Raw genomic sequence first — 13,500 nt, 5'->3', positions numbered from 1 at the left:
AACCAATTTAATTCAACTCATCAACACAGACATCTCCATTACAACACACGTTTCAAAGCAAGTCATCATCAGAAAACATCCAATTACCAAATTTATCATGTTGCCTGCAATCATCATAAAGAGGCAAAATCGCTATTTATTGTCCTTAAAAACTTCAAGATCTACCATCTAAAAAAATAAAACAAAATAAGAAAGAGCTTAATGTCATCTTTGGATGGCGAAATAAATAGTATTTGATCAAAGAGAGAAATCGATATTTAATTTTAAAATTTTTATCTGGATGGCAGGATAAAGAAAACTGAAATCATTTTAATTTGTCTGAAATTATTTAAAAAATATTATTGTTAACTTATGTCAAAAATTAACTAAAAATAGTTAAAATTATAAAAAATAATATTTTTAAATTAAACTTATAAAAAAAATTATTTTTTATAATTTCCTCAATTATTAATTGCTCTACTCCTTTATGATAAGCCAAGGCATTTCGTTGAACTTTCAAGGAAGTTACGATTACCCCATTATAAATAATCCCAGCTTCTACTCGAATTCGCAGAAAACCAATTTCTGCTCTCTGATGGCTTCCCTTTCCTCTCCTTCTTCCTCTCGTCCACTAAAGCACCAAGTTTTTTTGAGTTTCAGAGGCGAAGACACTCGCAATAACTTCCTCGCTTACCTAGATCAAGCTTTGCAACGGAAAGGAATTGGAACTTATATTGATTCCAAAGAATTGCCAAGGGGAGAGGAAATTTCTTCAGCGCTGTTGAAAGCAATCCAAGAGTCCACGATTTCAGCGATTGTTTTTTCTAAAAACTATGCTTCTTCATCATGGTGCTTGGAAGAACTCTCCAAGATAATGGAATTCAAGGATACAAAGGGACTGCTCGTGGTGCCCATTTTCTACCATGTTGACCCATCAGACGTACGGAAACAGACTGGGAGTTTTCAACAGGCTTTTGCTGAACATGAAAAGAATAGGATAGACAAGGTCCAGAAGTGGAGACATGCTTTGACTCAAGCTGGTAACTTAAGCGGCTTTCATATAAAAAAAGATGAGTGAGTACTCCTTATACTTCTTACTCTTCCTGCTTCACTTGATTTATATTCCTCTTATTTTTCTCTATCTCTTTATTTTTTTTTTCTCTATCTCTTTATTTGATGCTTTTGGTATACATTTTTTTCAACATATGAATTGAAACTTATTTTATCTATGAATTTGTCTTATTGTAACGGGTTCTATTTAGACAATTGAGTTTCATTTGTGGTTCATTCTATTTTGTTACCATCCTCGCCTTTTGCTTATTTGGTAGGCATGAGCCCACAATCATTGAGGATATTGCTCAAGATGTTCTGAAGAAGTTGAATCGCATGTCTGCAAGTGATTGTGAGGGACTGATTGGAATAGGTCCTCAAATGGAGCAAATTAAATCCTCGTTATGCGTTGGTGATAGGGAAAACATTCGTATCATAGGAATTTGGGGGATGGGTGGTATAGGCAAAACAACTCTTGCTCAAGCTATTTATGATGAGGTCTTTTCCCAGTTTGAAAGTCACTACTTCCTGGCAAATGTTAGGGAAGAGTCAGGGGAACCTGGTGGAATCACTTCTCTACGGGATAAACTTCTTTCCAATATTTTTGAAGAGAAAAACCTCCATATAAGTACTCCCAGAATAGGATCCACATTCACCATTGATAGACTCCGTTATAAGAGAGTTCTTGTTGTCCTTGATGATGTTAGTGAGGTTGAACAGCTAGAAAAGTTAGGTGTTAAACACAATCACTTCGGTCCAGGAAGTAGAATTATTGTAACATCTAAGGATAAACAAGTCCTCAGGAATGGAGTTGTTGATGCATTATATGAGGTTCGGGAATTAAATTACGATGACTCTCTTCAGCTTTTCTCTCTGTCTGCCTTCAAGCAAAACCATCCAGTCGATGATTTCAAGGATCTATCAAACAGAGTATTGCAATATGCCAGAGGTGTTCCATTAGCTCTCAAAGTATTGGGTTCAGCATTTTATCAAAAGAGCAGAATATACTGGGAAAGTGAAATGAAGAAATTAAAAGAACATCCCCACCAAAAAATTCAAAAAATTTTGAAGATTAGTTATGATGGATTAGATGAAACAGAGAAGTGCATATTTCTTGATATTGCATGCTTCTTTAAAGGGTATAATAGAGACGATGTAGAAAAGATATTAGACAGTTGTTATAGTGGTAGTGCTCTTGGTGGAATTACCAACCTCATTGATAGAAGCCTCTTATATGTTGCTGAGTCTAACACCCTTTGGATGCATGATTTGCTACAAGAAATGGGTAGGGAAGTTGTTCGTTCAGAATCCAACAAGCCTGAAGAACGTAGTCGATTATGGACTTCCAAAGATGTGTCTGAAGTGCTCAAAAAAAATTCGGTACTTGTTCTACCTTTTGTTCTTGTTCATGTATTTTGTTGATAAAAATTTGGATGCATGCATGCTACTTAATCTCTATTTTTTATATATAAATATGCTTACTGATTTGTGGTTGATTTTAGGGGACTAAATCAATTGAAGGAATGTGCCTCAACATGTCCAATATTGTTGAGCCAATAAAGTTACGTGCTACGGCTTTTAAGAGAATGATTCATCTTAAATTTATCAAGTTCTATGACAGTAGTGAATACCGGCATTCTAGAAAGCAAAAGATTCTGCTTCCTGCACAACGTCTCAAATCACTATCTGATAAGCTGAGGTATTTTTATTGGGAGAAGTACCCGTTGAAATCTGTGCCATCAAATTTTTGTCCAGAGAATCTTGTTCAATTAATATTACCTGAGAGCGATATTGAACAACTTTGGGATGGAGACCAGGTATTAATCTCTAATATTATATTTATTATAACCCTATGTTTTACTACTTGTTTTTCTTTTTTATTATAGCCCAAAGTTTAATAGAGACTTCATATAAACTAATTTTAGTTATATTTCATTTTTGTTACACAGAATCTTGTGAATTTAAGAGTGCTCTCCCTTAGAGAGTCTGGAAATTTAATCAGGATCCCAAATCTCTCACAAGCCACAAACCTTGAAATATTAGACCTTGATAGGTGCAGAAGTTTGGTTGAACTTCCGTGCCTGAATCATTTGAAATCTCTCAAAGGACTATATATTCAGTTCTGTCGTAATCTCAAGAAATTTCCTGAGGTCCCGTGTCATTTAGATTCATTGTATTTAACTGGAACTGGGATAGAAGAAGTGCCTGATTCGGTTGAGCATCTCCTCCAACTTAGAGAGTTGCACATGGGTGGCTCGAAGGTTAAAAATGTTTCCAGCAATATCTATAAGCTGGGCTCTTTGAGAAGTCTATATCTCATTGGTTGCCCATTCGCCGAATTCCCAGAAGTTCCAAGGAACTTATCGAGCTTAATGTTGCTGACATTAGAAATGGACGGCACAAGGATTCAAAAACTACCGAGCGGTGTCGTTAAAAGCCTTGAAGTCCTTACCGTGAGTAATTGCAAATACCTTAAATCATTGCCAGAGCTTCCACCGAGTCTAATATATATGTCTGCCGAAGGCTGCACATCATTAAAAGAAGTATCGTTCGCAGATCACAATCAAACTAGATTCGTTGGGAGCTATCATGGTTACTTCAGCTTTGATCATTGCTTCAACCTGAATCATAATGCAATCAACAACATTGTAGCTAATGAACTGCTCAGAATTCACTGCTTGGCAAAGCAATTGTCAAAGGAGTTTCCTCGTGGATCAGGAGACCTAGAATGTTGTTGTTGTTTTCCTGGAAGTGAAATACCAGAAAGGTTTGAGCAACAGAGCCCAAACTCTTCCATTACTGTCAAGCTACATCCAAATAGGTGTCGTAGGAGATTCTTGTGTTTTGCTATATGCATTGTGATTCACTGTACTGATGAAAACCACGAGGAATTCTTTTTTAAAGACCACCAGGAATTCTTTTTTAAAGGCAAATGCAAACTTAAAAGCATAGACGATGATGACGATCGTAGTTTCAAATTTGGGTGGTCAGGGATTTGTGATGATCCGGTAGATTTGCCGCACCCAGATCGCGTGTTAATTGTTTTTGATGGCAGTGGCATGTTTTTGAAAGACAAGCTATATGAGGAGGCATCATTTGATTTCTACCGGGTAGGTGATTTATTTGGCGGATCTAGAGATATTAATATCTTTGTGAAGAAATTTGGTGTCCATGTATTCTACGAGGATGCAGACTCGAAGCGCAAAAGAAGTTTAAGCATTGGCGATGAAGATGAACCAGAGCCTAAACGTTTCAAAGGTGAAGCGGAAGACTTTAGCTCAGAGGGTGAAGAACCGGAGGATAGATGAGTGGAACCTTATTAATTTCTTTTGATTCAAGTGTCTGCTTTCCAGGAGAGGCGTATTCTCAACGATGTCTTACTTTATTTGATCCATTAAAAAAAGTTTCCCCTTTGCCCTCCTTTCTTTTCTTTCTCTCACTAATTTGTGGTTCCTCACACTTCTCTGCTCTTCAATATCTCCGTCCTTTCTCTCTTTCCTCCTTCGACGCATTCCCCTCTCCCTTGGTAGATCTCACACTGTAAGTCCCGCACAATAAAAATAAACTCCATTTCTATTTTCTGAACCAAAACCAAAAAATAAGAATAAATAAAAAATTTCAGATTGAAGAGAAGGAGAATGCAGACTTGACGCAAAATATGTAAACTATTTTCTGCTAAAAAATGCCTTTAACAACAATTCTCTTTTTAGTTAAAATATTTTGCTATGGTTTTGTGAAGATGATTATCACTTCACACATAAACTATTTGCTGCGAAATGTTCAGATGCAAAGGTAGGCGGGAGGGTTAAATTTTTATAATTTATTTGTATTTTTTAAAAAATATTTTAATTTCTCCCCTTCAATAATTTTTAATTTTTTATAATTTGCCTTTACTTTTTAAAAATTTTATAATTTCTCCCCTACAAAAATTTTAAAATTTTTTTGACTTTTTTTTGAAAATTTTATAATTTTATTCCTACAATAATTTTATATTTAGTGAAATATCGCACAACAATTAGTCAGTAACTAATTTTAATAGGACTAAAACAAAACCAATTGCATTTAAAAAAAAAAAATAAAACCAATTGCAATAGAATTATTTTCAAACCTCACTTCTCTAAAACCTCACAACCATCACTTGCTCTTTTTTCTTTTTACCAAATACTGTACAAACAAAAAAATAATTTTTTTACACTTTTTGCTTGTCAGCATTCTTTTTAGTCAATAACTTAATTTTCATTTCATGATAATCGATAAGATTGGTTTATTTACTTATTTTATTTTTATCATTTTTTACTTTAAATTTTTTTCTTTACTTAATAATTTTTACTTGATGATTTTGATTTAGGATTTACCATCTTAGCTATTTTTTGTCAAAAGCAATTTGATTAAGCACTTAAGATTAGTTATTACTTATTTATTTAGGGATTGCTTTATTGTTTTCCTACAAATTAATTGTGTTTTTTTTTCTTAAATTCTTATGAACAATTAAGTTTGCTATTCAAGGATTGCTTACTCATTGAATTGTTTATTAATAGTGTATTTAATTTTTGTGATTAATTTTAGAAAATTGCTTCTCCATTGAATTGTTTATTGATAGTCCTTAATATGTTTCAAGGGATTGCTTCCCATTGAGATTTTTGTTATTATGTTTGTTAATTTTTGTTTGTTGCTAAGTTTATCTAGAAATTGAGATTATTCTCATCATTAAACTATTTATGATTATACTAGTTAATTCTTTTAAGTAAATTATTAAAATTTATTCCTTTGAATAATTTTCAGGATTTATTTGTATAATTTCATATGAACTTTTTTGTCTAAATTGTTTTATATTATTGTTAAACATTGAATTTCTAATATAAATGTTTAATTTATAAACATTGTTTTTTTATTTTTCGTCCCCTTAAATGTAAAATCTTGACTCTGCCACTGAACATCAAGATGAAGTTTTCTAATGGCACACAGATTTGAGTACTCATGCTGACTGCACAATGGAATGTAAACAAAAAACAATGATTATAAGATTTAATCGACAAATGTATTTCTCTTATAGCTATTAGCTAGTAGTTGCAGAGAGACTCTGCAATTCAGAAGTGTACTCAATCACACTCATGTGAGGCACCAAGACACCTCACTACTATATATCAACATGAAATCTATAAATTTTGCAAGAATCCTACAAAAATCCAACTTATTCTATGTCTAAACATCAACATGAAATGCTAATAACAACTTAAAGCCCTTTAAAGAGAGAAAAAAAAAAAGAACACCATAAAGCTTCATTACACTGTGCTAATCTTAAATATTGATGCTATATTAGATAATTTAAATGCATGTACTCCATTGTTGCTTGCTTGTACAACAAATGGAGAGAATACCAAACATAGCACCATAACATGCCTAACAATACCAAAAACATACAAGGAGGGCAAACTTCAACATTTTTTGTCACTTGGAAAATAAAATACAAATCCAGCCAATCCATCACAGGCATGTTCAATTCAACATTATCATTCTAAAGTAGACATGTTTGATAATAAACTATTTCATTTTATGAAAACATTAATAAAAAAATGCATAAATAAGGTTTATGCATGCACTGGCATACACAGACATGCACATTTCCCTATACAAACACAGAAATAAGGTAAGAGCATGGGAAAGTAAAATGATGGATTTATTAATTCAAAAGGGTGACTAATTATGATACACAATTCCCCTCATTAAATTGATTTCCTATTTTCACTCTAAAATATTACTAAAAAACATTAGGCTTTTTCCTATCACTCCAACAACCCTATTGACCAATCAAATTAAATGAAGTGAAATAAAATACAACCTCAATTAGTAGACTTTTCCCTATTCAGACCGTTGTTGTCGTGGGCTTGAAACAATCAATCTTTGGAGGGTTCTGGTCAAGAATTGAGGGATTTCTATTATCAAAGGGAACAAAATGATCGAATTTGTCTAAAAGATTAGAAGAAATTAAGGGGGTTTTGATGATGGACATCAAATTATGTTGATGTATTTTCAAAATCAAAGATTATGTCACAAAATGAAAAGCTATCTTAGCTCAAAGGTTATGTCACAAGAAGCTCATTTCCTAAGGTAGAAAGAAACTCCAAATTACTTGCATTAATACATTATGATGTTTGTGACATGCATAGTACTCCATTTATTGGTGAAAAGAAATACTTCGTAACATTTATAGATGACTTTTCTAGATATTGCTATGTTTTCTTATTGCATACTAAAGATGAAGCAATGAAGAAATTTAGAATTTATAAAAATGAAATTGAATTGTATTGTGAATTGCTTATCAAATGTTTATGAAGTGATAGAATAGGTGAATATTATGATCCCAAGTATTTTGAGTTTATTGTATTATTCATGAGATTACTGCTCTATACACACTAGAACAAAATGGTGAAACAAAACGTAAGAATCGAATTCTTACAAAAATGGTCAATGCTTTGCTTTCTAATTTAGGTTTGGGGAAAGGATTTTGGGGCGAAGCCTTATTAACGGCTTGTCATATACTAAATAGAATCCTAAACAAAAGGAGTAAAACTACTCTTTATGAGCTATGAAAAGGAAGAAAGTCAAACCTTAATTATTTAAGAGTTTAGGGATGTCGAGCTATAGTAAAAGTTCCAAAATAAAAGAAAAGGAAATTGGATGACAATGAATTAAATGTATACTTATAGGATATGCTTAACACAGTAAAGCATATCATTTCATAGTGATAGAGCCCAATGATTCATATTCCATTAATACAATTATAGAATCAAGAGATGTTATATTTGATGAAACAAGGTTCAATTCAATTCCAAGACCCAAAAAACTAGTAACAAAAAGCAATAAACTTTCAGAAAATGGTGAGAAAACCATTGAGCTTCAAAAAAGTAAAAGAATTAAAAAAGCAAAGACATATGGATTTGATTTTCTCATGTACTTAGTAGAAGGTACAAGAGAACAAACATGTGAATACTTACCTTACTGTTTTAATGTAGAAGGTGAAGTTGATCCTTAAACTTATGAGGAGGTAATAAAGTCTTGGGATGCTTCATTTTGGAGAGAAGCAATACAAGATGAGATGCACTCGATAATGGGAAATAAAACGTGAAAATTGGTAGACCTTCCACCAAGTTCCAAGCTAATAGGCTATAAGTGGATTTTCAAAAAGAAAATGAAAATTGATGGAACCGTAAATAAGTTTAAAGTAAGGCTAGTGGCAAAAGGCTTTAAACAAAATAAAAGTGTTGATTATTTTGATACATATGAACCGGTAGCAAGAATAGCTACAATTAGAGTGCTTACAGCACTTGCATTTATACATAAGATGGTAATTCACCAGATGGATGTTAAAACAGCATTCCTAAATGGTGAGTTAGATGAAGAGGTGTATATGGAACAACTTGAAGGGTTTGTCTTTCTTGGTCAAGAAAGGAAAGTATGTAAGCTTGTAAAGTCCTTGTATGGATTAAAACAAGTGCCTAACAATGGCATCAAAAGTTTGATGAAGTTATGCTAGCTAACGGTTACAAATCAATCAATCTGACAAATGTGTCTATAGTAAGTTCCATAATGGTAGATGTGTCATCATTTGTTTATATGTACATGACATGTTAATCTTTGGTACTAGTTTAAAACAAGTGGAGAACACAAAAAGGTTCTTGTCACATAATTTTGACATAAAAATATTAGTGTGGCGGATATTATTCTTGGTATAAGAATAACGAGAGACAATAATGGCCTAACATTGTCTCAATTTCATTACATTAAAAAGATTATAATGAAATATGGTAAGTCAGATTGTATGCCAATGTCTACGCCTTATGATTCTAATCTAAAGCTTGTACCTAACAAAGACAAGCCAATAGAACAAAATGAATATGCAAAGATGATTGGATGCTTAATGTATGCTATGGTCTGTACAAGGCTAGATAATGCTTTTACGGTTGAAATGCTAAGTCAATTTACAAGTAAACCAAGTAAAGAACATTGGTATGTTGTTCATAAAGTTCTAAGATACTTAAAGAGTACAAAGAATTATGACATTTGTTATTCAGGTTTTTCTTAAGTTTTAAAAGGGTATACAGATGCTAGTTGGAACTCAAATAGAATGGATCATACTTCTACAACTGGTTGGATTTTTAGACTTGTTGGGGGTGTTGTTTCTTGGGGTTCTAAGAAACAATCTTGTCAAACAAACTCCACTATGATGGCTAAATTTATAGCTTTAGCATCTGCCACCCAAGAAGCGGAATGGTTGAGAGATTTGCTCTATGAAATTCCGTTGTGGCCTAAACCAATGGCACTAATCTTGATATATTGTGATAATGAAGCAATTGTATCAAAGGCATATAATCAAGCATACAATGGAAAGAGTCAATATATTGGACTTCGACATAGCATTGTAAGACAATGAATTAGTGATGGTATAGTCACTATAATTTATGGGAGATCTTGTGAAAATTTAGCAGATCTGTTTACTAAAAGTCTAAAAGGACTTGGTAATAAAAACCTCAGGAGGGATGGGTCTCAAGCCTATCAACTAAATCTCCAATGGTGGGAGCTCACCTCGACGCATGTGGTTGACTTGCAAGTCTTGGGTGCTAACCATTCTACTACATGGATGATTGCAAGCACTAATTTATATTCTTCATCCCAAGGTGTATAATGCTTGGTTACCGTAATGCGTAAGGTAAGGTTAAACAAAAGTTCTTAATAGACCCATAACATGTATATATTGAAGTACTATAATTACGGAGTACTTTTGATAGAAGCTACCTATGTGAGTGGAAGTGTGGCCGCTTCTAGGAGCTAAAAGCTTGACTCTAATAGCACTCACTCATGAATGCAAAACACAAGGTCATAAAACGTGTTGGCAAAACTAGATCCAAAGTGGCAAGGAAGCTTATGTGTGTTTAGTGGCCCGACTAATCAAATGAAGAATCAATAGTTCAATGCATGGTCAACCATTCAATTCAAACTATAACCAACCATATTTACTAAGTAAAGGTTCAAATCTGCGAGATACCTTCATTTATGCACAAAATTTCTAAAGTTGTTAGTATTTGGAAATTTTGAAAATGGTAGGGGATTGTTGGTGTATTTTCAAAATCAAAGATTATATCATATAATGAAAAGCTATCTTAGCACAAAGGTTATGTCACATAAAGTTACATAAAGTGACTATTGGATTGTAGGTAGGTTTTCATTTGAGTGGTTATGTCTCTTGGTAAAATAACATCCAACTGTTATGAGACAAATAAAAAAAACACCATCGCTCAACAGTTAAATATGGAAAGTTATTATTTCAAATTATAAGTCAAAGATTATGTTTTATGAAATGAATAGTTGTCTTTTCATAAGATGATTATTGAAACAATACCTTTATCCAAATGTTGTGTCTTGCAAAATGTAAAGATGTCTTTTAGATAAAATGGTGCCTTAATGAAAGAGTTGTGTCCTTGAAGAAGAGATACTTGCAAACCTGTATAAAGGGCTTGTTGTCAACCATTTTGAAACATCAAATCAAAAACAAACCAAGAGCACATAAATCAAGAGCAAGAAAAGTGTTTTGTTCTATTAACATAAACACTTAAGTTTCCATCAACTATAAAAACATCCAAATTTCTTATAATCTACTTGCTGCAGAAAGTAGGCTCTAAGGCTGAACAACTTTGTAAACCCTCTGGTGTATCTAACGGTCTACTCTTGCAAAGTGAAAGACAAAGTTAGATGTTGGCTTCATTGTATCCCTAAGGTTATTCGCATTTTCCCCTTTACATACTGAGTGGTGAGGACTAAATAAGTCTTAAAGATAGAGTCCATTAAAAGGCTTGCCTTGAAGTCCATTTTGCCAGTTCTTAAATTCCATCTAAACCCATTTGCACCAACAAATTATTAAATAAGTGGTGAAACTGAAAATTAAGTGGGATTTTTAGGCAAATTTTGAGAGAAGAGCAAATGGGTTTGAGAAAATAACATCTGAAGAAAAAATAAAATTCATAGAGAGAGTCAAGTAATATAGAGAAAGGGAAGCAGCAACCGCCTTGAACCCTTTTTAAACCTTGTCTGACTATAATGTTTTCTTTTGAACTTCTTTTTGCTTCAGCTGCCCTATGATAGTGAAGGGGTGTGTTTTGTAATTTAGAGATTTTGAGAGCATTGAGATGCAAAGAGAAATGAAGATCATGGAAATATGAGCCAAAAAGGGAGGAAGCTTAAGTTTTTCCCAAAGAAGAACGCCTAACCATTGAAGGTCTGAAAACTCTTGGGTCAAAATAATTCTGAATTTGGATCATAATTCTACACCTAAGGTAAGGATTGTCATCTGTTTTGGGCCTTTGAGAAGGGGGGAAGCCATCTGACTAACACGAAAAAATCTAATTTTCATTTTTCTTGGAGAATCTTATGCAAAAATTTAAAAGAATTACTATTATATGACCATTTAAATTCCATAGGTAGGGTTTCAAGATTCCTTAATCCTCTCTGATTAGGTTATATTTAAAGAAATTAATAAATCAAATAAAAATTAATAAATAAATATATATTAACATTCTAATATTATTGTTGATATATAAAACAATAATTTAATTAAAAAAATCTTTTAAAATTTCATTTAGTTATCCTTTTAAAAAGGCTCTGTTTGTGCAGCTTGGGTGGGTATGTACCTTCTTAAACAAGAGCTTTTGGCAAGTCAAAACTCTAAATATTTGTAGCTGGCATTGGAGGAAGATCTTGAAGTTGAGGGATGGATACAGCCAGGTCTTTACTCAAGCTATTCTACAAGGAATGGCGAAACTACTTTCTTGTGGCATGATAACTGGCATTCTAGTGGCCCTTTGCTTAGCAAGTATGGCAGAAGCCTCATTTATGAAAAACTGAAATTACTGATGTCTTAATAAGAGAAGGGAATTGGAATTGGCCCATGGCTCATTCTAGTGCTATACTGGAACTACAGAATGGCCTTTTCAGTAGCACTCTTCCTGAATCAGTGAAACAAGATGAAGTAGTGAGTCTGGCCTCGTGTCTAGAGTTTATACATACTAGTCCCACTTGGGACTGCTTGATTTGTAAAAAGCCTGAAATCTCCTGGCATAGGTATGCTCAAAAATAATGAGGTAAGTTCTTCTACTTTTTTTGCTTGTTCATGTATTTTGTTGATAAAAATTTAGATGCAAGCATGCATGCTACTTAATTTCTAATTTTTTTTATTTTTGCATATACAATATATATATATTAGTGCTTACTAATTTGATAAACATAAAAAAAACTTTCCTATTTGATAAACGTCAGCAGCAAATACACAAAGATAGGTGGATAATAGTGCTTCCAGTTTAAATCAATGTAATGCATGCTTAAGTTTAAACTTTACTCATTCAATTATCTTCTGATCCGAGAGGCACACTCTTGCATTATATATAAATACTCACATCAATCACAGTATTAATTTAAACTTGAAACCACTTGGTTATTTGGTTACCGCAAGTAAGTGGAAGGAGGGAAAAGGAAGCCATGAGATGAGAGCGCAAAATGGATAGATAGAGCTGTTTTTCTTGTTGATTTATTGGATATATTCTTTCAATGAGTCCATGCAAATGGTCTTTGCTGTAGTTTCCTCCGAAATGAAAAGAAAGATGAGCAACGCGCTTTCATACAATAAAGGACCGAAAAGAAAAAAAAATTGTGTTTCTACCGTCTTTGACCCATTAGCCTAGCGGAAAGCTTGCTCACTAGGAAATTCCCAATCTAAAGCAGTAAAAAGTGTTAAAAACGTTGACAAAAAAGTGAAAAAGAAACTAAAATAAAAAGAATGAAATAATAATAAAAAGAATGAGCTTGATCCATCCATCAAAGTTTTGATAGTTGCATTGCTTGCCTGTAATATTGGTCGAAATATCATATTGCAATTGTACCTTTAAATGCTCATACATATCATATATATATATAGTTTTAAAAGCATTGTTTTTTTTTTTCGTTTTAGTTCGAAAGCATACCTTAAATCAACAAACATGACTATTTGTTTCTATAGACATGATTGTCTGTTTTCAACAGTTATAATTATTGATTGCAGAAACACTTCTGTGTTGGTAATTTAAAAATAAATTAAAAGTGCCATGTGTCCAAATGTCATTATAATATATTATTAATTTAATTAATTGCAAAACCAACCAAGTCTTACAAAGCTCATTTATTGTTTATTTTGGACTTTAACCCATTTTAGTCAAACTATTTTAAATTTTTATTAATTAGGAGAAAGGAATTTCAAACTTTATTTTTTAGATAAGAGATTATGTATCAATCAATGAACCAAATGTTCGAGTATGTAAATTACTTTAAATTTTATTTCCTCTTTATTTGAAGAAAACTCTTCTTTATTTTATTTTTTCAATGTAAAATTATGTCTTTCATTTATTATTATTGAAAATATCCAACAATATATATGTATATATATTACTA

The 13,500-nt window shown here is 32.6% G+C and overlaps 1 protein-coding gene across 1 annotated transcript; it reads left to right on the top strand.

The window, feature by feature from the left end:
- Positions 526-4,450, top strand: LOC18601793 (putative disease resistance protein At4g11170). The gene is made up of 4 exons (XM_018119926.1): positions 526-1,053; positions 1,308-2,409; positions 2,532-2,846; positions 2,979-4,450. The coding sequence occupies exons 1-4, from the start codon at positions 575-577 to the stop codon at positions 4,335-4,337; spliced, it is 3,255 nt and encodes a 1,084-aa protein (XP_017975415.1). The 5' UTR covers positions 526-574; the 3' UTR covers positions 4,338-4,450.

Source organism: Theobroma cacao, chromosome 4 (assembly GCF_000208745.1).
Source record: "Theobroma cacao cultivar B97-61/B2 chromosome 4, Criollo_cocoa_genome_V2, whole genome shotgun sequence".
Lineage (NCBI taxonomy): Eukaryota > Viridiplantae > Streptophyta > Magnoliopsida > Malvales > Malvaceae > Theobroma > Theobroma cacao.
This window is presented reverse-complemented; position numbering and strand designations above follow the sequence as displayed.